The 23,133-nt window shown below is 50.1% G+C and overlaps 1 protein-coding gene across 1 annotated transcript in view; it reads left to right on the forward strand.

Annotated features, from left to right (window-relative positions):
- The window catches only part of LDLRAD3 (low density lipoprotein receptor class A domain containing 3), a 223,941-nt gene that overhangs the window by 117,711 nt on the left and 83,097 nt on the right, over window positions 1-23,133 (forward strand). The window contains exon 4 of the mRNA XM_047691906.1: window positions 2,662-2,796. Coding sequence (XP_047547862.1) covers window positions 2,662-2,796 — 135 coding nt within the window. The remainder of the gene's footprint in view (window positions 1-2,661; window positions 2,797-23,133) is intronic.

Raw genomic sequence — 23,133 nt, forward strand, 5'->3', positions numbered from 1 at the left:
GAAGTTTGGCCTGTCTGCTGTGGTGGGAGTGGTGCTTCATTACCGATGGCAGCTGCCGTTTTTTCCAGTTGTTATGGACCGTTTGCCATTCCTCTTGTGGCCATTGCCTGATGGTATCCTTTGCCCATTTTCGACTGAGTTGTTTGCCTTCTTCCTCTTATCCTCTTGCGTTCTGAGCGATCTTCATGTAACGTGGCTGCTAGTCTGTTTGGTTATATGCATTAAAGCCAGTCTGTTTATTTGGTTTTCAGTGGGTCTGGATTCTTTACTGGAGCTGTGTTTTGAGGTATCGTCAATATTAGTTCATCTTGACGATATATGTGATCTGTCTAGACATGTTCACGCACACACATACATGTGATGTATATGTGTACACGTTTGTGCACATACGCACACAGATGACTTCGTTTCCTTGGGTGAGTGTGCAGAGTTGAAAAGGTGTGAGGCTGAAGAAAAGTAAGTAGATGCCAGCCCTGTCAACAAGGTCGATTTAGCACAGATCCCCCAACCAGGGCGCTCACGTACGTGTGCGACCACCTCATCTTGGAGTAATTAGAGTGCCTTTCTGAGGCTGTCTGTCGGAATGAGCTAATTGCTGCTGTCACTTGGGCTGCATGCACATGACCCACAAGGTCCCAGGGAATCTGAAGGCCACCACCACGGGATGCCGGAGGGTTTGGAGAGCTGCCCTGGACAGAAACCGAACGTGATTTGTGGTTTGAGCCTCCCCATTTTGGTTTTGGCTGAAATCAGACCTTGGTTTCTTTCTGATCAAATTGAACTATCCTCTGGCCCACAGCGATTGAAATAATTAAAACGTATATTTTCAGGCCAGACCACTTTGGGGTGACTTTACACTGGTCCATTATCTTTAAAACTGAGAACACTGGCTTCCCTCCATCCCTCTGCCTCCTCTGACCTTTCAAGCCAAACTTTCTGAGTTAAATAATTAAAGATAGTAAAAAAAAACAAAAACAAAAAAAAAAAACCAGAAAACCTCTGCAGTCCTTTGGGTTTCTGAAGCTCTGTGAAGTTTTCAGCCCTTTGCAGCCTCCATCTGTGTGTATCTTAACAATAGCTCAGTGAAGCGTGTGGGGAAGGTTTATTATAAATGCCATCTTGCAGTGGGGTCCACTGAGGGACACCACAGCTGACTTGCCCCTGATTCTATTGCGATCTCCGTGCTGGGCCTGGCACCCCAACTGGTGCTCTTCCCACCACGTGCAGTGCAAGTGTGGACTCATTCGTTCCCCGACAGCCAGTACTTTCACTCATCATCCCAGTCCCCAGTATCGTTCCCTGTATTGCCTTTGCAGGGAGGGCTGTGCTCATGGGACCGAGACAGACATAGCTAGGGGAGCGTGCCAGACATTGTGTGAGCGTGTGCCGGGAGTCAGATTTTGCACTGCACGTTTGCTCACATGTCATCTCATCTGATGGGCAAATTAATGCTCTAAGCAGGGCTGGCTTCACGGGCCCGTCACCTGCGCAGATACACAGGGCCCAGGCTCCGCTTGGAAGGGCTCCGTGCTTGCCTGTATGCCCTTCTTGAATTTGTCATTTTTGAACAGCTAACCCTACCTTTTCGGTCTGCACCAGGCCCCACGACTTACATAGCCAGTTCAAGCTATAGGCAAAGACGCCGAGGCTCAAAGAGGTGAAGTAATTTGCACGGGATTACACAGCTCATAACCAGCGGAGCTGGGATTGGACTGCTTGCCACTTTGCTACTTCATTTATTGAAAGTAGAGCTCGGGAGTGAGCCTTGTTTGAATTGCACTGCAGGGAACACGGGAACAAGGTAAATTGTGCTGTGGAAATAACTTACCTGTGGAGATTTGCTTGTGTGTTGTTAAGTAGCTCTTTGTGTTGACCTCACACTGGCCAACACTTGCCCCTCTCTTCCTTGAGGGGAGGGACCATGCCTGTCATTGCTTTTGAGGTTCTGAAAGTGCCTAGAACCGGGAGCCAGACAGGGGTGCCGCTCAGGCCGACCAAGTGCATAAATGGGCTTCTTTGATTGCAAAGAAATGGAGACCACTGAGTTTACTGAGTTTACTGTGTTTACTGAGTTTACTGCAGTGAGCCGTGAAGATACCTGAAGGATTAAGAGGCCAGTCCATAGTTCTAGAACCAGAAGAATCTGATACAGCTCTTAGACCAGATCATGCCATCACCTCCCGGGTAGCAGAGGTTCATGGATTCCCTGACTCAGCTCCTCCTTGTGGCTTTGCTTCTCTATGCGACGTACGCTCCCAACCGTTTCACTCGTGACTCTCACAGGAGATGCAGGTTTTGCCCCAGGCCTTTCAGAGGCAGCTGACCCACCTGGAAGTTAGCTGTGCAGAGTGAGGCATCGCCTTCTGGCCACATTGGTGTGCTTAACAGGGCACTGCCTGGTGACTCGGAAGAAGGAGCTTTTAGAATGGGGCGGGGTAGGTCCTATCCTCATTGGCTGGCCAATTTTCCCGGATGGTCTTTGAGTTCGCCCTCTTAGAAGATGAGCTCACTGCTTCCTGAACAGGGCAACACTCTGGCTGGAGAAGGTTCTCGGGGTTCACGTGAGCTCACTGCTCCCTGAGCAGGACACACTCCTGGTTCTGGGAGTTCTCCATGGGACTTGCTGGCCTCCTTGGTGACCTCTCTGTTTTCTCTTCATAGCGGCCAACCCTCTGCTTTGCTCCACTGCCCGCTACCACTGCAAGAACGGCCTCTGCATTGACAAGAGCTTCATCTGCGATGGGCAAAATAACTGTCAAGACAACAGCGACGAGGAGAGCTGTGAGAGCTCGCAAGGTAGGAAGCCTCCAAAGCTGTAAAAAATATTTAAAAATATTTAAATTTATTAAATTTTTAAAAAAATTTAAAAATATTTATTTAAAAAAATAATTGCATCACCACACCACAGTAACACCGAAAGGAAGAAAACAGCAGGCATACCCCCTCCAAATGCAACAGCCACGTTAACGTTTGCCCTTCACCCTGCAGGCTCTGTAAACAAGCTTTTACTGGTAAAGCACCTGCCGTTTTGGATTTCATATTTCTCCTGTATGAAGTATCATGTATTTGTTTTCACTTCAAAACTGTAATTCACCCCTGCTGGGTTGCATACATACAGTCATGGTTTTCTAGATTGTTGCATTGTTGGGGCCCACCAGGATTGTCTCCTTCCCCTGCATCCCTTCTTCACGATAAATTCTGCAGAGTGGGACATCTGCACAGTTCATGGCTTACATCCCCACACGCAGCTGTTGGAAACAATTTTTTCTTTTCTTTACATGGGTGCTAGCATTGTCTGTGCCTGTCAGTTTCACCTTTGTATCCAGGGTATTCACTGCTGTTCTGTTTTTTTCTGTTTTTGCTAATTTAGTAGTCATAGAATGATTGCTCCTCAAATGCTTTAATTTGCATTTCTCTGATTATGAGCAGAGTCAACATTTTCCCCCGTGTGTTTGTTTACTACTTTGTTCCCTCTTATGTGAATTGCCTGCTCTATCAGGACTCGATCTCAGAGGAATTTTGTGGAATCTGAAGGGATGTGGTTGGAGGGGAGGGGGATAGAAAGGCGAGCTTTTTAGGGAGCCCAGAAGGATACAGCAGGGTTGTATCCTCCTCTGTCAAAACTGATCGGGCACTTTTCTTTACTCATTGACTCTTCTGGTAGTCACATTTTTTCAGTGATTAAAAAATATAGAGATTTAAAAGTGCACATCCATATTAAGACATCGTAAAAAGCACATATTTCTAATGATCTGTGTGCCGTCACTACTTTTTTCACTTAATATTCTGTTGCTGTGATTCACCCACATTATTGATTGCTGGTAGAGTTCATGTGTTTGGACTATGATTCGGTATTCTGCTGTGTGTTCCACAGTTTGTAGATTGGATAAAATTGGAAACCAGAAAAGCAGGAGGACGGGGCTAACTGGTTAGCTCATATGTTGGGAGGCAGGTTGGATGGAATAAGCTCAGTGAAGTTACAAGTAAGTCCTTTTCAAAGTCCTAGCCTTTATTTTGGCTGATGTTTATTATGTTATTAAAAATGAATGAATGAAATGAATGGGTCATGTGTAGGCCGTAGGTGAGGGTAGGTCACACATCAAGGATTATGACCAGTCCAAGTCTGTACGCCTGAGGTGCATAGATAAGAAAAGACAAAATGTTTATCAACATAGATTTTTGCCAAAATTTGTGCAGAGGACGGCTCTGGGAGGTGAGTCTTGGGTAGAATTAACTTCTGATTATCCTTGTGTGGAAAATCCTGTCCTTGAGTTTTCCCTTCACCAGTGTTTCTCAAAGTATAATCCTAAGACCAGCATCACCAGCATCATGTGGGAACTCTTTGGAAATACAGACCTCAGGCTGCATCCCAGACCAGCATAATCAACCCAGGAAGCGGGCCCAGGAATCTTTGTTGTAACAAGCCCTCCAAGTGATTCAAATACACAGTAATCCTGAGAACCACTGTTTTATACTAACTTTAGAGAGGTTTCTAATCTTGCTGTATGCCTGGGGATTTATTTATTTTTTTCTTTTTTCTTTTCTTTTTTTTTTTTTTTTAAAGATTTTATTTATTTATTTGACAGACAGAGATCACAAGTAGGCAGAGAGGCAGTCAGAGAGAGAGGAGGAAGCAGGCTCCCTGCTGAGCAGAGAGCCCGATGAGGGCCTCGATCCCAGGACCCTGGGACCATGACCTGAGCTGAGGGCAGAGGCTTTAACCAACTGAGCCACCCAGGCACCCATATTTTTTTTTCTTTTTTAAAGAGAGAGCACACAAGCGAGTGGGGGTGGGGGTGGAGAGAGAATCTCAAGTAGGCTCCCTGCTCAGTGTGGAGCCCAGTGCAGGGCTCGACCTCACAACTCTGAGATCATGACCCGAGCCAAAATCGAGAGTTGGATGCTTAACCAACTGAGCCACCCAGGAGCCCCAGGAAGCTGTGTTTAATTAGTACCTTATGTGGTATTGTAGTGTGTATGTGTTTAAGTTATACAAGTTCAAGTATCCACAATTTATTAAAATAATAAGTATTTTGCTGTTGTTTTAACAGAATAGATGATTCTGTAGTTCCCTCAGTGGGAATACGCTGCTCAGGGAGCATGAGATGAGAATCCAGACCTGCTGGCTGCTTGGCCAGTCCGCAGTGCTGCGTTCCTCCTACAGTGTGAGCATCCTACTGCTCTGGGTGTGATTCTAGTACCAAAGGGTATGCTTTTCTCCATCATGTAGTTTCTAAATGCAAACTGGCTCCTCGTTTTGGTGCTTGAACAAAGGATTACCGGGGTACCAGTGCTGGAGGTAGACCTGATTCATTCTGGGGTTTGGAGAGACTGAGTTTCGTGCAGTGTCTTCTTGTAGAATTTCAGAGGCATCTTGACTAGACAAAATACGGTCTTATACAGCACAGGGTTCAGCCCATTGGCATCCTAATAACAGCGAACACTGAACGAGTCTTAACACCAGACGCTGTGCTCAGCACCTTCTGCCTGTGAGCTCATTTAGTCAGAAAATATCCTATCTGCTTCTGCTGGGCTCCCAGCCCTTGAAAAATGCGTCTTTGCTTTCACTTGATGTGGGAAAAGAAAATTATATTTTATAATGTTTATTTGGATGGAGTGGAGAGAACTGGCCCAAAGACAGGAAATAGGGTGCTTGAAATACTTTTCTTCCGACTCAGTGGGGGTATGAAAAAGCACTTTAGAGATACCAGCTGTGTGTGCCTCTCCTCCTCTTCTTACTCATCCTGATTTAGTTCCCTTCTTTCTCCTTGGCCTTCAAAACTAACAACAGACTGTCAGGACTTGGAAGTGGGAGTGGACCGTGAAAGTGCAACCATCACCATACCTTTCTGTTCCATCCGGGATATATAGTAGAGATCAAAGAACACTGTCGTGCAATGGATTTTTAATTGCACGACAGTGTTGATTGGAAACACAGCCTGTTCAACAGGTAATTCCAAAAGCAGGCTTGCATGTGGCTTTTCTGTTTCTTAGGAACACAGCTGGGAGTCAGCAGGTACTGCTGGGCAGATGTAGGGTGTGGCCAGGACTCAGGTAGCCTCAAAGATGTTGGAATCAATCCTAATTCAACCAATGGATTCTTTCCAACTTTGGATAAATGCCCGAATGGGGCAGGCATCCTGCAGTGATCCTCACCCCCTGGGGTTCATGCCCCAGGATCGTCCCATCCTTTGAATGGGATCAAGACCTTGTGACTTGTGTTTTTTTTTTTCAAATTGCGGCAAAATACACATAATGTCAATTTACCACCTTAACCATTTTTAAGTGTGTAGTTCAGTGGAGTTAAGTATATTCACGTTGTTGTGCAACCGATCTCCAGAACTTTTTCATCTTGCAAGACTGAAGCTCCGTCCCCCATTAAACAGCTCCCTGTTCTCCACTCCAACTCCCAACGACCACCATTCAACTTTCTGTTTCTGTGACTTTGACTCTGTGATAACACTGTAAGTGGAATCGTACAGTATTTGTCATTTTGTGTCTGGCTTCGTTCACTTAGCGGAACGTCCTCAATGTTCATGCATGCTATAACGTGTGTCAGGATTTCCCTCCTTTTTAATGAAGGCTGGATAATACTCCATTGTATGTCGGTACCACAGTTTGTTTATTCATTCACCCGCTGATGGACATTTGGGTTGCTTCTACCTTTTGGCTGCTGTGAACTTGGGTGAAGAGATGGCAGACTCCATTTTAGTCAAGTAACAGCATAGTTGATTGCCATGTCCAAGATTAGATCAGAAAAGACTCTGGTGTCTGTTATGCTCACTCTCTCCTGCTTATGTGGATGGAAGCTGGCTGCCATCTTGCAAGCTGCCTTGTGGAGAGGCTCGCATGGCAAGGAACTGGGTAGGGCCCTGATCCAAAGCCAGGGAGGACCTGAGACCTGTCAGTGACTGCCTGAAGGAGCTTGGAAGTGGCTCCTCGCCCAGCCCAGCCTTGAGCTGTCTGTGGCCCTGATACGCACCTGGACCGTAACCTTGTAAGAGGTCTTGAGCCAGAGCTAAGCCACTTCTGGGATTTCGACCCATGGAAACTGGCAGATAATACGTATTTGGGTTTTTAAGCCTATGCATTTTGGAGTAATTTGTTATACAGTAATGAATAACTAAAAAAATGAATACCTTTTAAGTGGGTCCCCATTCTGATTGCTGTCATCACAGAGAGCTTCTGAAGGCTCCAGTGACGGTGAGAGGGCTGGGCCTGGGAAAGCAGATGCCATCACTCTGTGCATTGAGTAAATGGCAGGTACCGGCTTAATCATGGTACCTGTATTTTTCTATCCAGTGCTGCAAAATTCCTGGAAGAGAAGGCCCTGTCCCAGAAAATGACCCCCATTTCTGCACAAAGAGCTCGAGGAGCACACAGGTTGTTGTTCATGGTTCTCCTGTGTCTGCGTAGCGAGTAAATGCTGAATCCAGGATGGGAACAAATGCACATCCTTCCTGTCACCTTGTGACACGACCATCTGGTTATCCCTCGCCGGGGGCCAGGAGCTCCAGGTGGTCCGTGCACGCCCAGCCCTCTGTCCTGTGAGCTCCAGGGGAACGCTTCGTTCGAACGCTGGCCTTTTTCCCCTCATTTTGTACTCAGGCTTTCCTTTCAGGGGGAAAGACTAATGACGCCTGTCTGCCTTCCCACTCTGTGAGAAATGCTGGAGAGTTAAGCATTTCTAAAGAAGCCACCAATGCCAGGAGAGTTAATTGAGTATTTTGGCAATTGGGTTGCAGTTTCTTTATCTTGCCTGCTGTATCCTGGTGATAATGCTCAAGGAGAATTTGGAAGGCTGGTCGTGAGGTTTGGCACCTCCCCAGAAGCGAACAGTGATAGCTTTGTCCTGTTTCTTCCTTAGAATTGTGTGTGTGTGTGTGTGTGTGTGAGGGGGGGGTGGGGAATTGAAGGAGGGTGGGAAAGAGTGAGAGAGAGCCAACAAGCAAACCGTACTGGTGTTCTGTCAGTGGACATGTCCTGGGGTGCCTCCATGGGCCGGGCCTTGAGCTGCATAAAGAGGGTACAGTAATGGCCTTGGCCTCTCTTGAATTGTGTTCTGTCCCCAAAATTTCATACATTGAAGTCCTAATCGCCCACTCCGTTCCTCAGGATATGACCTTACTTGGAAATAGGGTCAGTGCAGATGTATTTAGTTAAGATAAGGTCCTGCCAGAATCAGGTGGGCCTCTAATCCAGGCTGACTGGTGCCCTTATGAAAAAGGACACATTTAGACACACACAGGGAGAACACCATGTGAACTTGAAGGCAGAAACTGGGGGGTGATACATCCATGAGTCGGAGAACTCCAGAGATTGCCAGGAAGCCAGCCCTAGCCAGGGGAGGAGGCATCGAACAGATCCTCCCTCCAGCCCTCAGACGGAGGCAGCCCTGCTGCCATCCAGCCCCCCCGCCGGTGAGACAGTAAATTTCTGCTGGTGAAGCCATCCGGGGTGTGGTGTGCTCCGCTCGCAGCAGCCCTGTCAGACCCCTCTGGCCCCCAGGAAGCCACACTTGGGCAGGGCACAGCTGTGCACTGTGTGTGTCTGACCAACAAGGACGCGAGGTGCTGGAGAGTGACCAGAGTCCCGGGGCCAAGAGAGAAGTGAGAGCCTGTGGCATGTGGAAGGGATGATGGCCGAGAATGGATCCTCTGGGGTGCGGGGAGGTGCTGCTCTGCCTGGTCTTTGGGGTCGCAGAGTCGCGCCTGGCGAAGCGGGCATCTCCCAGCTTGTATTTCGAGATGCTTGTCTCCTGGACAGGGTGTAAGGCAGGCCTCGGTAACTCCACATTTACGGCCGTGCTGGAGCTGGAGACAGCGAGGCAGTGCCCCTCTTGGGGTCCGACCAAGGCCATCAGCACCTCTCCTCCCAGACACCTCAGGACGGTTGCATTCGTGTCTTTGCCCGGCCGGTCCCAGTGCCCCAGCCAACCTGAATCCGCCAGCAACTGCCTCTGGTTGAGAGCTGGAGCCCAGGGTTCCAGTGAAAAAATACGCAGCCCCAAGAAGGAAGAATTAGGGATGGTGATTGCGACTTACCCTACCCTCTCGAAGAAACACCCCAAAGAATGCCAGAGAGCCAAGGGAATGCAATGAGAGGAAACCAAGTGACTGAACAGCCAAAGATCGTTTCTAGAGAAATCGTGGAGGGCACGAGATGGGAGAATACTAGTTTTTAATGGTAATTTTTCAGGCATGAATGGAAAAGACCTTACGTATTTAAAAAGATGGTAGTCTGGGTTTAGGGGATTGAACCCAAAACGTCGCAGCCTCCAATTCGATGGGTAGTCAGGATTGAACTTGGACCAGCTAGTACTGCCAGGAGCGGCTGTAGAGAGGCCCTAGGAAAGAACCATCACCGCAAAAGAACTCATGTGGCTTTGCTTAGAATAAAGCGGCTGGAGGCAACTCTTCATGGCAGGATTGTGGGAGTCTTTTTTCTCTCTTTTAATTAGAGAGTTTGAGAGCCCAGCTGGGCTAGGGAAGGCAGAGACGCTGACTTCGTTGGGAGGATGGGAGACGTTGGTGGCCACCTCTCTGTACCTGTGGGGTTTTCGTCTTCATGAGTGTTTGCGTCATGAAAGCTTCCTTTCCTTGAACCAGTGCAGCAGGAGCTTGAGGACATCTGAGCTGTCCCTCATTGAGAAGCAAGTCCGAGCCATCCTCTTGTCAAGGCCGTAATTGCTTCCTGATCTTGTCAGCCCCCCGGGGTAATCTCTAGAGCCGTTTCTTAAGGCTCTCCCCCTGCTCACGCACATCCCCCCTTCTCTTAGCTCTCCTGGCTTCTGCCTCCCATCTGTCCATCTGTCCCTCCCTCTCCTTGGCACATGGGGACGTCCAGCTGGACCCCTGAGGCGGTAGACCCCGTGTGCGTCTCGCTGCTTGGTTGTGCAGGGGACGTTTTTTTGTCCCGTCCACGGACAGCTTGTGTCCCTCCATTCCCTTCCCCCCACCCCTTCCCCCAGCACGCTATTACTTTGCTAACTCTTCTTGCTACTCATGCCCACAACCCCTTCACAGGGAGCGCCTCCTGTTGTCTGGCCCCACCCAGGTTCTGGAAGAAACACACAGCTAAACGAGATTAAAATTGCTCCCAGTCTGCAAGGGGGAGACAGAAGGCCCTACAGATAATTACCCGAAAATGAGATAAATGCCACAGCAGATGACTGAGTGGCACCCCGTGGGAGACATGAGGGCATGACTGGGACAGTGAGGAATGACGGTTTCGCTGGCGGAGTATGGCAGGACTGCAGAGAAGTCTCTGCGCTGTCTTTAAGGATAAATAAAAACGGACCCAGAAACAAGCCGGAGGCCGGGCATCCAGCCAGAGAGGGTAGGGCGGGAGCTAAGTATGCATATGTATTTGGGGGCTGGGGGGTGCGTGGCGGGCCAGGAAGCTGTCGGGGTGGGTTGGAGTTGGCCCGTGGAGACCCGCTCCCTGCATGATTCGCTGGGAAGGTGGGGCAGAGGAAGATCATCAGAGGAAATGAGGTTCTCATCTCCGGTAAGGGAATTCCTAGGAGGGGCCAGTTATCATTGCAGACAAGGAGAATTCTGATTCTCCGTGGCTCTTCTCCGGCTCTGCTATCCCTCCAAGCAGAAGTCTGATCAAGACTTGGGAAACTATAAATGAGACTGTGGAGTAATAGATTCTGTGAGCTCCCCAGGATGAGAATTGTTTGGGAGGGTCGATGACCGTGGGCTGGAAGTTCCCCATCCCTTCCCCGTGACTGATAGCTTGAGCGCCCTTCTCGGGTTGTTCAGTCCTGTGATCATCTTTCTTCTTTGGCCCCAGTTTGGCTACCTGGGAACCCTGGCCTGGGAGAAGTGGAAATGTGCCCCGATGTTGCAAATCTCTTATCATGTTCTCCCAGATCCTCCTGGAGGATCTCTTTCTCATTTCCTCCTTGTTGCTGTCTGAAAACCCAGCAGGTATGAGTCCGGTTAATCGGTGGTTCTGGAACGCCACAAAATGACCCAAAGCCATGTTCTCCTTCCATGAGTTTTCTTCCATGAGATCTTATCCCTTCTGTAATCGCATGCTCAGATTGGCACTGATAGTCCCCTTCTATGGAAGGTCTTCAGCAGAGGGCACTCTGCTGGGTGCTGTGAGATGTCAGGAGAATTCCTGGGAGCTGCTCCAGTAGCTTAGTTGAGAGACCAACCAGGAATGCACAGCCAACACTACCAACTTGAACAATGTTGCATGACCCTTGCATTTGAAGAGTATGAGTTAATGTGCTCTGTGTTCTGGATACCAACATATGTTAGATAGATCCTGTTAGCTGCCGTGACCTTAGCTCCTTCCCGACTGTGTACTCCACTCACGACCTTTGGAAGGACCAGCCCTCCGTGCTCCCAAACTGTCCCTAACCGCCTAAGCCACTGTGGACCCAGTGAGGCGTGGACACATGACCCAAGGTCAGTCTGTTTGTGGGCCGGCCAGCAGCAAATCGGAACATTTCCTTCAAACTCAGAGGCTCAGGGCTGTCAGCCTTAAGAGGCTGAGCAAACATGGAGGGACAGGGCCACATGGAAGCCACAGCTGCGAAGGGTGGAATTCAGAGTAGGGGGTGCATGTCTGCCTGGAGGACCCGTCTAAGAGGCCACAGGCGGTGGCCCCCCAGAGAGAGAAGGAGACAGCATTGGCTTTATCCTGCAGGGCCCCCCAGTTCTCAGCCCTGGTTCCCACGTGGCCCAAGCCTCTGTCTCCCAGCCTAAACCTTCCCTTCTGCGTGAGCTGTGATAAGCATTGTCAGCCATTCCCCCAGTCATGGAAGGCATATGTTTCGTACTCAAACAGGCAGGAGGGAACGGGAAGCTGGGAGAGGCAGAGAAAAGAGGGAAGCGTGCAAACACTTTGGGGACCTTTAGGATCAGCATCCAATGTTTCATCCCTGATTTTTTTCCAACAAGAGGTTCTTCGTTCTTCCACAGGAAGACCTGTGATGGTCCAGGGACTCCGTATTAGCTAGGAGACTGGCTAAGTACAGTAGATAAAATAAGGTGGAGGTGATACTTTCAGTAAGTGCCTTAAGTAAGAGGAAATCTCTCACACACTATACCCCAGAGATGACAGCCTGGGCCAACAGGGCGCTCTGCCCTCCTCAGCGCTCCCAAAGTTGCTCCCGTGACCACAGATTTCCGGGCATCAGAAAGAAGGAAAGAAGGAGAGCACGAGGACCAGCTGCTTCATCTTTATTCATAGTCTGGTGACCTCAACTTAGTCCCCTGCCCACAGCTAGCTGCACGAGAGGCTGGGCATGCATTCTTCATCGCCGTGGGCGCTCACCTGCCTGGCTAAAACTCCGGAGTATATGTTCGGAGAGGCAGGAGAGGAGAGAGTGGGTGCTTGCTGGGGGGTGGTGAGCCTGTGTCTGCCACAGGCTCTTGTAAACCGAGCCAGGAGATCGAGGCGGCTTTGTGCCTTGTGGCTTTGGGCCTGGCTACCACAAGACCCCAGACTCATCGGAGTGACATTAGGGCTTTGCTTCCCGGACCTCTCAACCAAATGAGCCCGAGTGTCCCAGGGCAGCCCCTTTCCATTCGGGTGCCTAACTGGAAAGGCGCTTGACGTGCTTGTTTCTTCCTTCATGGACTCCTTTATTGTAAACCTGTCGTGTGACCCTCTGAGAGCCCAGCTTTTACCTTGATCTTGGAGTTTGATCAAGGTGATAGTTAGTCTTCAAATGACAGGAACCTGACTTGTCGTTTGCTTTTTCTGCAGAAGCCGGTGGGCCTCAGATCTGGCTCACTCTGCATCTGAAGGAAATCTCCAAGGACACATGCTTTGTCCTCACTAGCTGATTTGTTAGGCAGCCTTTCCCTTGTGGCTCAGAACGTTTTATTTATTCATTTTTCTGACTGTTCTGGTCTACCAGTGCCTGCCTGCTTCCCTTCTGGAAATACGCTGTGTCTGTGGGGAAGTGACCGTATGGGGCCTCCCTCCCCACGGCACATCTCTGTGCTGTCCACAGCTAATTACTTCTCCCTCTCTTTCTCCCAACCTCAGTGTGGCCATTTTAAAGTATGCCCACAAATTCTTTGCCATTCCTCTCATAAGAGCTGGAGCCCCTGTCCCTTCCCCTGGACACTGGGCCAGTGTTTGGGGCTATTTTTTCTAACAGAGCATATTAAAAGTGATGCTCTGTGACTTCCATGGCCAGGAAAGAAAGGGAATGCAGCTTCTCCCTTGCTCTCTGGAAGAGTCCCTCTTGAAAGCTTCAGCTGCCTTGTAAACAGCCCATCTGCCCTCCGGCTGCCATATTGTAAGGAAGCCCAAATCAGTCTACACAGAGAGACCATGGGGAGGCCCATGGAGAGAGACCGGTGTCTGGGCAGCCCCCTTACCTGAGACCTCAAGCCAACTACTGCTCGTTTCCTGAACTCCTGAGCCACGGAAGCTCTGAGAGAGAATAAAAGCCATTAAATTTGAGGATGATTTGTTACATAGCAGTAGTTCATTGGAACCCCATTCCATCAGAAGTTTCTCTCTGAGCTGTTGACTTGAGCTGCTGATTGGTTCAAACCCTTCACTGGGCCCCTCAGTTTCTAAGAGAGCTTTCGCATAGTCCTTGTGTTTCTGAGCGTGCTCTCGAACATGGTGCCACACACATAGGCCAGAAAGGCTGCCGGCCACCAGAGTCAGCTGTGTCCTGTTTCAGTTGCACTAAGCTGTTCCAGGTCACCCCGCAGTCCCATTCCCCAGGTGGGATCATACTTAAGGTGTGATCTGTGGAGGGTGTGTCATGTGCTTCTCATGGAGGCTGAGTCCTAATCCCTGAGCCACAGAAACCTGGGGGACCTTTATTTTCCTTGGCCAGCCCTGTGCTAGGCACAGGGGAGACAGAGAACATTAGATGGGAGAAAATAAAAACAAACAAAAACAAAGCAATCCATTAGGCTTTGGGTGTGAATTTTAGGACCAAGACCTCTCTGTCAGTCACGTAGCAACTCTCTCAGACGCATTTGTCATACAACAAACACATGAAGAGCTCAGACTCTGCACAGGGTCAGGCCGCGGCTGTCCCCACTAGTAGTTCTGTGGCTTTGAACAAGTGACTTACCCACTCTGAGCCTCTTCAACACCAAGGTGACAAGGTCTGCCCCCAGGATTGCTAGACAGAAAAGTGAGAGAAGGCTGCTGAGCACTTAGCTCCAAGGAAGGTGCTCCTAAGTGTGGATTCCATTCCCGGTGGGCCTGTGGCTCCCCTTTATAACCAACCAGCACGTAGCTGCCGGCCGAGCCTTTCCCTCTCTGGAGGAACACTAAACGTGGAAGCCTCACGTGACCTCTCCAGGATGTTCTGTCTCTGCCAGCTCACAAGTTTTTTTTTTTCCTTTCTGCCTCCCAGCAAGGAGCCAGGCCACAGGCTTGGTTCCATCTGGCATCTTACTTCCTGGCCTGACAAAAGTGGAAAGAGCCATGGAACATTCCAGAGGGTGAATGTTCAGGTACAGGAGGGGGTGGAGTTGACCTTCTACTGGCGAGGCAGAGAGACTCATGGGGCCTCTGTTGTCCAGAGTGTCTCTGTGATAACGTTTCTGCGGCTGTGTCCTTGGAGAAACTGTCTTACTGGTAAATAAGAGAAGTGACTCTCACATCAGCCTTTGTTCACTCAGCAAATATTACTGAATCTTGGGTACCTGAAATGCACCACGGAGTACGAAAGGCCCCTGCATTACGTGGTTCTCTCCATTTCTGTGGACCGGCACCGGTTTAAAAGCCCTGTGTAAATCTTGATTCGTGTGGAGGACATTTACTTTGATCATTCAGGAGCAAGAACAAAGGTTTGCCTTCTGGTTGCAAGAGTGATCGTTTAAGCAAAATTAGTGAGGTAGAATCTGAAAGAAAAGGGAGGGGGAAAAAGTCTCGGGAGTCACAGATGATCCATTCTGGACGATCACGTTCTGAGACATTTGGCAAAGACAAGTCACCTCAGACTAATTTATGGCGTGTTTTCTATTAGAATTGCAAAATTCGCGCGGGGGGTGTTCAAGTGTGGCTTCACATCATATCTGATACAGGCTATATTTAAAGCTGGAATACAAACTGGAACGTGAAACAAAAACTAGAAGGAGCTACACTAATGTGCTGGGTGCTCAGCTAAACTTGCTTCTGCTCTTGTCTTTTTTTCTTGTTTCCATCCTTGCTCCTTAGTGTTTTGCATTAAAAGTACTTTGTTTACACTTTGCAATATCAGGGCCCCATGATATTTGTTCTCAGTTTTGTTGTTCTCAGCCCTCCTCTCATTTCCCAGCATAGGGTACCCCCAGCCACAGGGAATTTTTTTTTAATGTATTTTCTCCAAACAAGTCCTTTATCAGTTCTACGATTTGCAGATATTTTCTCCCATTCTGTGGGTTGTCTTTTCCACTTCCTTAATGGTGTCTTCTGCAGCACAAAAGTTTTTAATTCTGGTAAAGTCCAGTGCACGTGTTTTTTCTTTTGTTTGTGCTTTTGATATCAGATCTCATGAGTCACTGCCTAATCCAAGGTGCCAAAGACTTACTCCCACTTTTTTTTTTTTTCCCTAAGCGTTTTATTGTCCTGGCTCTTACGTTGAGGTCTCTGATGCATTTTGAGTCTGTTTTTATGTGTGGTGTGAGGGAGGGGTCCAGCTTCGTTCCTTCGCTTGTGGATATGCCCTTGTCCCAGCCCCTTTTGTTGCAAAGACTGTTCTTCCTCTGTTGAAATTGTCTTCGTACCCTTGTCTGCTTTGCTTTTAATAAATACATGACCTGGGCTCCCTGAGCTGTATTTCGAGTCTGGGGAAAAATTCCCAGGTAGTGTGTGACAGTCCTTGCCTTTCTAGGGGTTTATATTCAGAAAGAAGACAAAGCTGTGTGATGATACAGCAAACATTTTTTTTAAAGTGGTCAGATCCTCCCTCATCGGATGATTTCGTAACCCCTTTCTTCTCCTTCATAAAGGCCCTATAGTCGCCTTCGTCAGAAGAGTAGTAGTTTTTACTCCATAGGTGGTGGTGGGTTGTCGCCATCGTTGCAGTAAGTGGGGTCTGTCCTGTGAGTGTTTCCTGTGTGCTAGGCATTTCTCTGGAAGCTCTGTGTGTTATCCTGTGTGTGTGTCGTCCATTTAAGCTGTGAGAACCCCGTGAGGCAATGACTGTTACCTACATTTTATCCGTGGGGACAATGAGGCCAGAGAGGTTAGCTCATTTGCTCTGGGTCAGTCAGCTGATGGGTGAAAGTCAGATACGAATCCACCAGCCCAGCGGCAGACACCAGCGCACACTTTGACTCCTTCCGAGGGAGGCCCATTGTGCCCCTCCCGTTCACTGTCCTGTGCCCGCTGCCCAGCACGTAGTTGGCACTCGGTGACCCTTGGCTGGATACACAAAGGGGTGGAATGAATAGACGCCTCGATGAGCGATCCAGACACAAGAGCAGTGGCCAGGGGAAGGGGGGATTGATTGATGGATGTGAGCAAATTAGAGGGCAGAGATCGTAGAGCTGGCCGAAGTGAGCGTGCTGCGGGAGCCAGGGGCATGCCGAGGGAGAGGGATCACCGCCTCACTTTGGGAGGAAGGGAGGAGGAGGGGCGGGTGGTGTAGTGCAGGGGTAAGGCTGGGGTGCAGGGGTTGCCGCCCATGGCACAGTCTACACAGGAAAAGCATGGATGTGCCATCAAGAGGCACATACACCCAGGTGTCCGACAGCCTCATGGACAGGGTGCTGGCCTGGGAGGCCCTGCTTCCAGACTGGACAGCTGACCAGCAAGGCCTCACTGTGGATCTGAGGAAGGGGTGCAGCACGGGGATCCCATGATTATCGTTCTGGGGAAGAATTGCCTCCAGTGGAATTCCGGAGAAGTGGTCTCTCCCAGCAGCGCTCCAGCAGGGGAGGCAGGCTCTTGCAAACGCTCGAAGCGGGATGGGTGGTCAGAGGTGAGTCAGGCTCGGAATGCAGAGCTCCTGTGCTTCTCTCCCAGGACGGGAGGTGAAAAATTACCTCCAGCCTGCAGGGCTGAGGGTGCGCCGGTGTAAGAGCGTAGAGAAGCCTGGAGAAGGCAGCGGCCTGCCCCTGCGAACCCATGAAGAGAGCAGGGGTCCCTAGTCCCAGTGCCGGCCAGGCAGGAGTGTTTTCTACCTTACCGGAATCTGCTGAAGAGGTTCCTCCTATTATTAGGTTGCCTGTTTCACAGGGAAGGAAAATGAGGTTAGAGAGATTGTGGGATTTGCATAAGGTCACTGTGGTGGTTGAATATATGTGTCCCTTCAGCTGGGCTGAGGATGATCAGAGAATTGGAATGTTTCTGGGTCTGTCTGTGGGGATTGTTTCAGGAAGAGGTTAGCGTCGGACCAGTAGAGAGAGTAAAGCAGACGGCCCTCCCCGGGGCAGGTGGGTCTCATCCAATTCACGGAAGATGAAACGATGGGGGAAGGGCAGCTTCCCTCACTCCACTTGAGCTGAGACATCCATCTCCTGTCTTCAGACTTCGGGATGCTGGAGCTCCCAGTCCTTGGGCTTTTGAACTCAGACAGGGACCTACGCCCTCGGCTCCCTGGTTCCCAGACCATTGGTTCCAGTGGGGACTGACTACTCCATCTGCTTCTCTGGGCCTCCCGCCTGCAGAGGGCGGGTCACGGGATGTCTCAGGCCTCCAGAATCCCCTGAACCAGTTCTCCATAGTATAAATATCTATGTCTGTCTGTCCATCCGTCTGTCTGTCTGTCTATCTGGTGTCCTATTGGTTCTGTTCCTCTAGAAAACCCTGGCAGTCCAGTCATCCAGTAAATGGCAGAACCGGATTTGAACCCACACTCTTGTAACCTCGGAGCTGAAGCTCTTTGCTACTACCGTCTAAAGACACGTCTCTGCCCCCTAGGCTCTTGCCCTTTGGTTTGGGTGACCAGGTGAACAAACAGGAAACAACGACGGAGACAGTGAGGGGATCTGGGTGAACTGCTTGGGGTTGCTGTTCACAGGGGAGCTGTGGCCAAGAAAACAGAGCCTTGGCATGTGGGAGAGAACGGAACGGGCTTGTTCTGCATGGTTGGGGGTTAAGCTCTGATGGAAGGCACCTCTCCAAGACTCTGTTTTCTCCTCTGAGAAATGAGGACCAGACCCATCTCCTCATTTATTGTGACTCTCCGATGAAATAAGGTTGGTTGTGAAGGGCTTAGCGTTGGGCTTGGCTCAGAGGAAGCACCCGGGAGCTCGTGGCTGCTGGGACTCGCTGTTGCTGCGTGACTGTGACTTTGGGTGCTGACATCAGAGAGGTGCTGTCTTAGGGGCCAGACCGCTGGGCGGAGGGCAGGAAGACCCACCCCTGGGCCTCAAGGAGTTTGGAGGCCAGGAGATAACGCAAGGGAACAGATCATTCCCGCATTGCTTGCTTATTTTTCTGTGCACTCCCTGCTCCTAGATTATAAGTACTGGAGCCAACCTTGTCAGATGAGTGACTGTCAGTGAATATTTCGAGACGTAGTGTGCTAGGCATGGTGCGAGAGTTCTGCCGGGGCCGCCGTTTGGGAAGGTTCCGGAGGCATCGGCCAGGCTCGCCTCTTCCCTGCAAGCTGCATTCAGGTTTCCTCCACCGGTTCCTCTCTCTTCTGGGAGATGTGCCCCCCCCCAGGGCGTGGTTTTCTCCTGGTGGTATTATAAGTGAAAAGCCTACCCCCAGCTGCATGAGCACACTGTAGGGCTCTGCCCACGGCACACACGGTGGCCCCATAGGCCAGAATAAATCACACAGCCAAGCCCAGGCTCCGTGGGGCGGGAGATAGGCTCTGCCTCGGGAGAGCAAAGCAGGGTTACATGGTCAAGGGCATGGGTGCGGGAAAGGAGGAAGAGCAGGGAACAGCAACGTATTTCGTATTTCAGCCACAGATACCTGCCCGGGACTCTGCACATGTAGTGATCTCCAGGATGCCTGTCCGGAGTGGCCGAGCCCCTCCCTCCCCACCTTGACACTCGGAGCCAAACCCCCAGACTCTTAGAGCGGCAGTCGCAGAACCGAGCCCTGACTCCAGCCAGTGCTGTCATTGACTGACTCTGTCTCTGACTCATTATTTACACAGACCATAAAATAAAGCTTAACTCAGAATTACTTTAAGTCAGCGCATCCGAGTGAAGCCGGCAGCTGGACCCGCGCAGTCGAAAGCAGACTAAATAAAGGGGGGTGGGGGGTAGGGAGAATAGAAAGAAGAGCTGCAAATAAAATGTCGGGGAATGGGAATGCTTAATTCTAGAAAGGTTGTGTGTCTGCCTGCGTAATTGTCCAAAGCAGCTGATGGCAACAGCTGGCCGAGGAAGCTGGCCTTCAGTTCTGTGTATGTGTTTGTCTGGTGCCTGTCACCGTAATGACTGCAAGCAGTATTGATCGCGGATTAATTTTGCTTTGTTTCTTCTCTTTCTTGTCTCTGCCGGACCACCACTCCCCCAGTCACGTAGGAAACGTATGGGATGCATGTCGGAGCCTTGGACTTGGAGAGGCTGCGTCCACCAAGGGAAACACGGACACGCTCTCACGTGCCCAGCACGAGCCTGCGTGTTTTTTGCATGTATAATTGATCTTCTGGTACAACAAGCCTGTAAGATGGGGATTCCTGTTGGTCCTGTTTCACAGATGAGGATAGCCACGCCCAGAGGGGCCAGTCACACGGCGTGAGGGCATGGGGGGAGTTTCTGAACCAGGGCCCTCCCGACTGGGCTCTGCAGGGTGGTGTTTTGGGAGTTCTTTCTCTGTGCTTGGGGTGAAATCCAAACCCTTTACCAAGATTACAATGACTTGGTGCTCCAGCTCCCGGGCGGTCTCCAGTCACATCTCCTATTGGCTGGCCTGAGCCACGCTGGTCGCTCTTCTGTGTCTTAGGTACATGCCAAGCTCTGTCCTGTCTATAGGTCTTTGCAGGTGCTGCCACCTCTGCCCAGTACCCTGCCCCTACGAGGAGCCTGGGCCTCCCTGGCCGCTGTGTCTCAGCAGTCTGTCCTCCCCTTGGCCTTCACACTCTGGATCACAGCGTCCTGCGTGCGGCTTCAGGGCCGGTCTTAGATTTGCATATCAATGACTGTAAGTCTTCGTCTCGTCTGTGCTCTGTAAGCAGGGCTCGTGCTTGCTTATTCAGCCCTGCGTGCCTGGACTCTGCAGCACAGGCAGGAGGCTGCTTCAGAGCATGGGCTCTGGAGGCAACTCCCTGAGTTCAAATCCTGGCCCTGCCCCCTGCTGCATCCTGCATGACCTTAGGCCCATGGCTGTGTCCTTCGGTCCTCTGTTTTTCCACCTGTAAATGGGGATAATAATTGAGTTATTATGGAGCATGAGTTCACTAAGTCATAAACATGCTTATAGTACAGTGCCTGATACACAGTAAGAACTTAGGAAGTGTTAACTGCTTCCGTTCTCCCTGTTGCTGATATTATTATTAGCGGCACATAGTAAGTAGCGCATGCAAGTTCTATAAATCCTTTTGGTGGAGTTGGGCGGGTGATTTTGTTGGCAGAAAAGGATACTTTTGCACTCATCTCATGGGTAAGAGGATTCCAGGCCGAGAGGAAGGTGAGGCTGGTGGGCTCTGAGGTCCTGCTCCGTCTCCTCCAACGGCTGCACTGATCCATCCGATCTGTGATGCTGGTTGAGTCCCCTTGGGAGGCGTCTGCCGGAAGGAGCTGCAGGCTCACCCTGGGGCCCGACCAGGGACAGAGGGAGCCAGCTTGGAGTTGCTGTGGCACGGGTTAGACCGCGCCAGCTGGTCTGTGCAGGCCTCGCCTCTGCTCCCTTTTCTCTCACGGAGTCTGTTTTGGACCTTCCGGTCCCGTTGGCCATTCTTTTCCTTGCCTTCTGCTTCCGAGGCTTTAGCTTGGCTTCAGCTCAGGTCAGGATCTCAGGGTCCTGGGATCGAGACCCCCATTGGGCTCCTCGCTCATGGGGGAGTCTGCTTCAGGATTCTGCCTCTCCCTCTGCACCTCCCCCCGCTTACTCACATACTTGCTCGCTCTCTCTAAAATAAATAAATCTCTAAAAGAAAAAAAAAAAAAAAACCCTCCCTGCACTCCATTCCTTTCTTCTCCCTCGTGCTGACCTCTGCTGCCCGCTCCTTCCATCCACCTCCACAAGCTTCTCAGGGCCACGGCATCACCCTTTGGGGCTCCCGCCCACTGAGAGCCGGGTTTTCTTTCTCCCAGTGTAATTGTTTATCCTGCCGAAATGCTCAGCTTTCTTACGGAAGAGAGTTAAGTTATCCTAGAGAGCCCACCAGCTTCATTTCCCTTATCCCAGCTTCAGGGAAATGGGGGGAGCCTGGTTCTCACAGTGGTCGGGAGGAGGAGGCTGGTCCTCTCCTCTGTGGGCTGTGGGCTGTGGCTTCAGGGCAGGGCGGTCTGGTGCGCAGGTCATCCCCTGGGGCTGTCAGCCTTGTTTGGGTTTTCCAGTAGAAACTCATTAACAGATCGAGTAACAGGGTGCTGGGTGGTCTGAATGGCCCTTGGGTTTTCAGTGCCCGGGAACTCCTGCTGTCCCATGGCTTGTCTGTGACTTTAATTTCCTTTTTAATTTCTGTTGAAAGGAAGAAAGAACTCTGTGGAATTATAATGTACAAAGGACCTGTGTTGTAAGAGCAGTGGGTGTCTTGAATGGCTGAGTAATTTGCGTCACCGCTGCAGAGTTGATGGGTCTCGGGAGCTGGGCTCTGTCAACAGAACCGTGGATCAGCCTGGAGGGGAAGTCACAAAATGTGCAGGGGACCATCCCTGGTGGCGGATCACTGGGGACTTTTACGTCTGGTTTCAGACAGTTTCCATTTTTTTCACATGGAGCGCCTAACTTTCATGTTTTGAAAGAAAGCTGTACATGCAGAAATAAATAAGACCCATGCCCCTGAACACTCCATCTTGCGAGGTGAATGGATAGGAGACTGGAAAAAGGACTCTTAGAAGCTAAATATACAGGTCTTAAAGACTGTCTTTGTTTTATTATGTATTTATGCTAAGAAAATAGTAATATAGTGAAACTGCAGGTTTGCACGGGACGTGGGGAATGATTGAACAGGGGTTTGAAAGAATATCACTCACAAAGAGTTTATTGTGAGAGGTAAATCAGAAAATAAAATCATACACGAGAAGAAGGGGTTTTTGAAGTTCCGTTTTTAAATGCATGTGGGAGGCGCTGTTTAACCCTGGGCTGCTTCCTTGATTTCTCTGTGCCTCAGTTTTCCCATCTCTAAAATGGTATAAAATTGTACTGGACCATAAGGTCATTCTGAGGATGCAATTAATTCATGTTTGCAAAGCTTTTAGAACAGGGCTGGCACGTAGCGATGACTCAGTAAAACGTTTGCTGCTGCTGGTTTACTCTCAGTGTGATATTTAGGCTTTTGACTGCATTTTGTGCATTTTGTCCATCCTTGAAGTAGCCGAAGTAGTTAACGGTAGTTAGAAGTAGTTAGCAATAGTGAATTCAGGAGCACGGGTGGCATTCTCACCTCCTCTGAGCCACCATGCCTTCTCCCCTGGCTCCTCTCTTTTACTCTGTATCACCGATTCTATTGCTCTCTCCACGTTGTAGACCAGGATGCAGGGGCTCCGGGAGGTTAGGTGACCTGCCCAAGGTCACACACCTTGTAAGACTTGATCCCTGGCTCCTTGCTCTGAATCACTGTTTTCCATCCCTTGTCTTCTATTACGCGTTCTCCTCTATATGCCCAAGAGACCCACTTGCCTTTGCTGACCCTGGCGTTGTGGGTCAGAGCTCCTCTCATTGAGGTGTTTGAATGCTCGACCAAAGGGATATGTCAGGAATTCCTCAATCTTTGTCCCCAAAGCAGGGACCAAGCCAACCTCCTGGTCTGGTGGGAGCCCCCCACACCCACTGATGTGCTGGGTCGGGCAGCGGGAGGCTCATAAGGTGAATGCTACCTATCGATGGCAGAGGGTTTTCAGAGATGTAAAGCCATTATATGCCTTGCAAATAAAGGTGTAATGGGAATTGAAAGATAAATAATTAACTTCCTGTTTGTAGTACGGTGTCTAGGAGAACAGTTCATCAGCATCTGTGAAAGCACCCACCCCCTATATAGGCTCAGGACCCAGTAAGAGGGGCCCCTCTGCTTCCTGCTGGGTGGGGAATGCCAGTGCGTCTCACACATTCAACCGGGACTCTGTCTGCCTG

The sequence above is a fragment of the Lutra lutra genome, chromosome 10, assembly GCF_902655055.1.
Source record: "Lutra lutra chromosome 10, mLutLut1.2, whole genome shotgun sequence".
Taxonomy (NCBI): domain Eukaryota; kingdom Metazoa; phylum Chordata; class Mammalia; order Carnivora; family Mustelidae; genus Lutra; species Lutra lutra.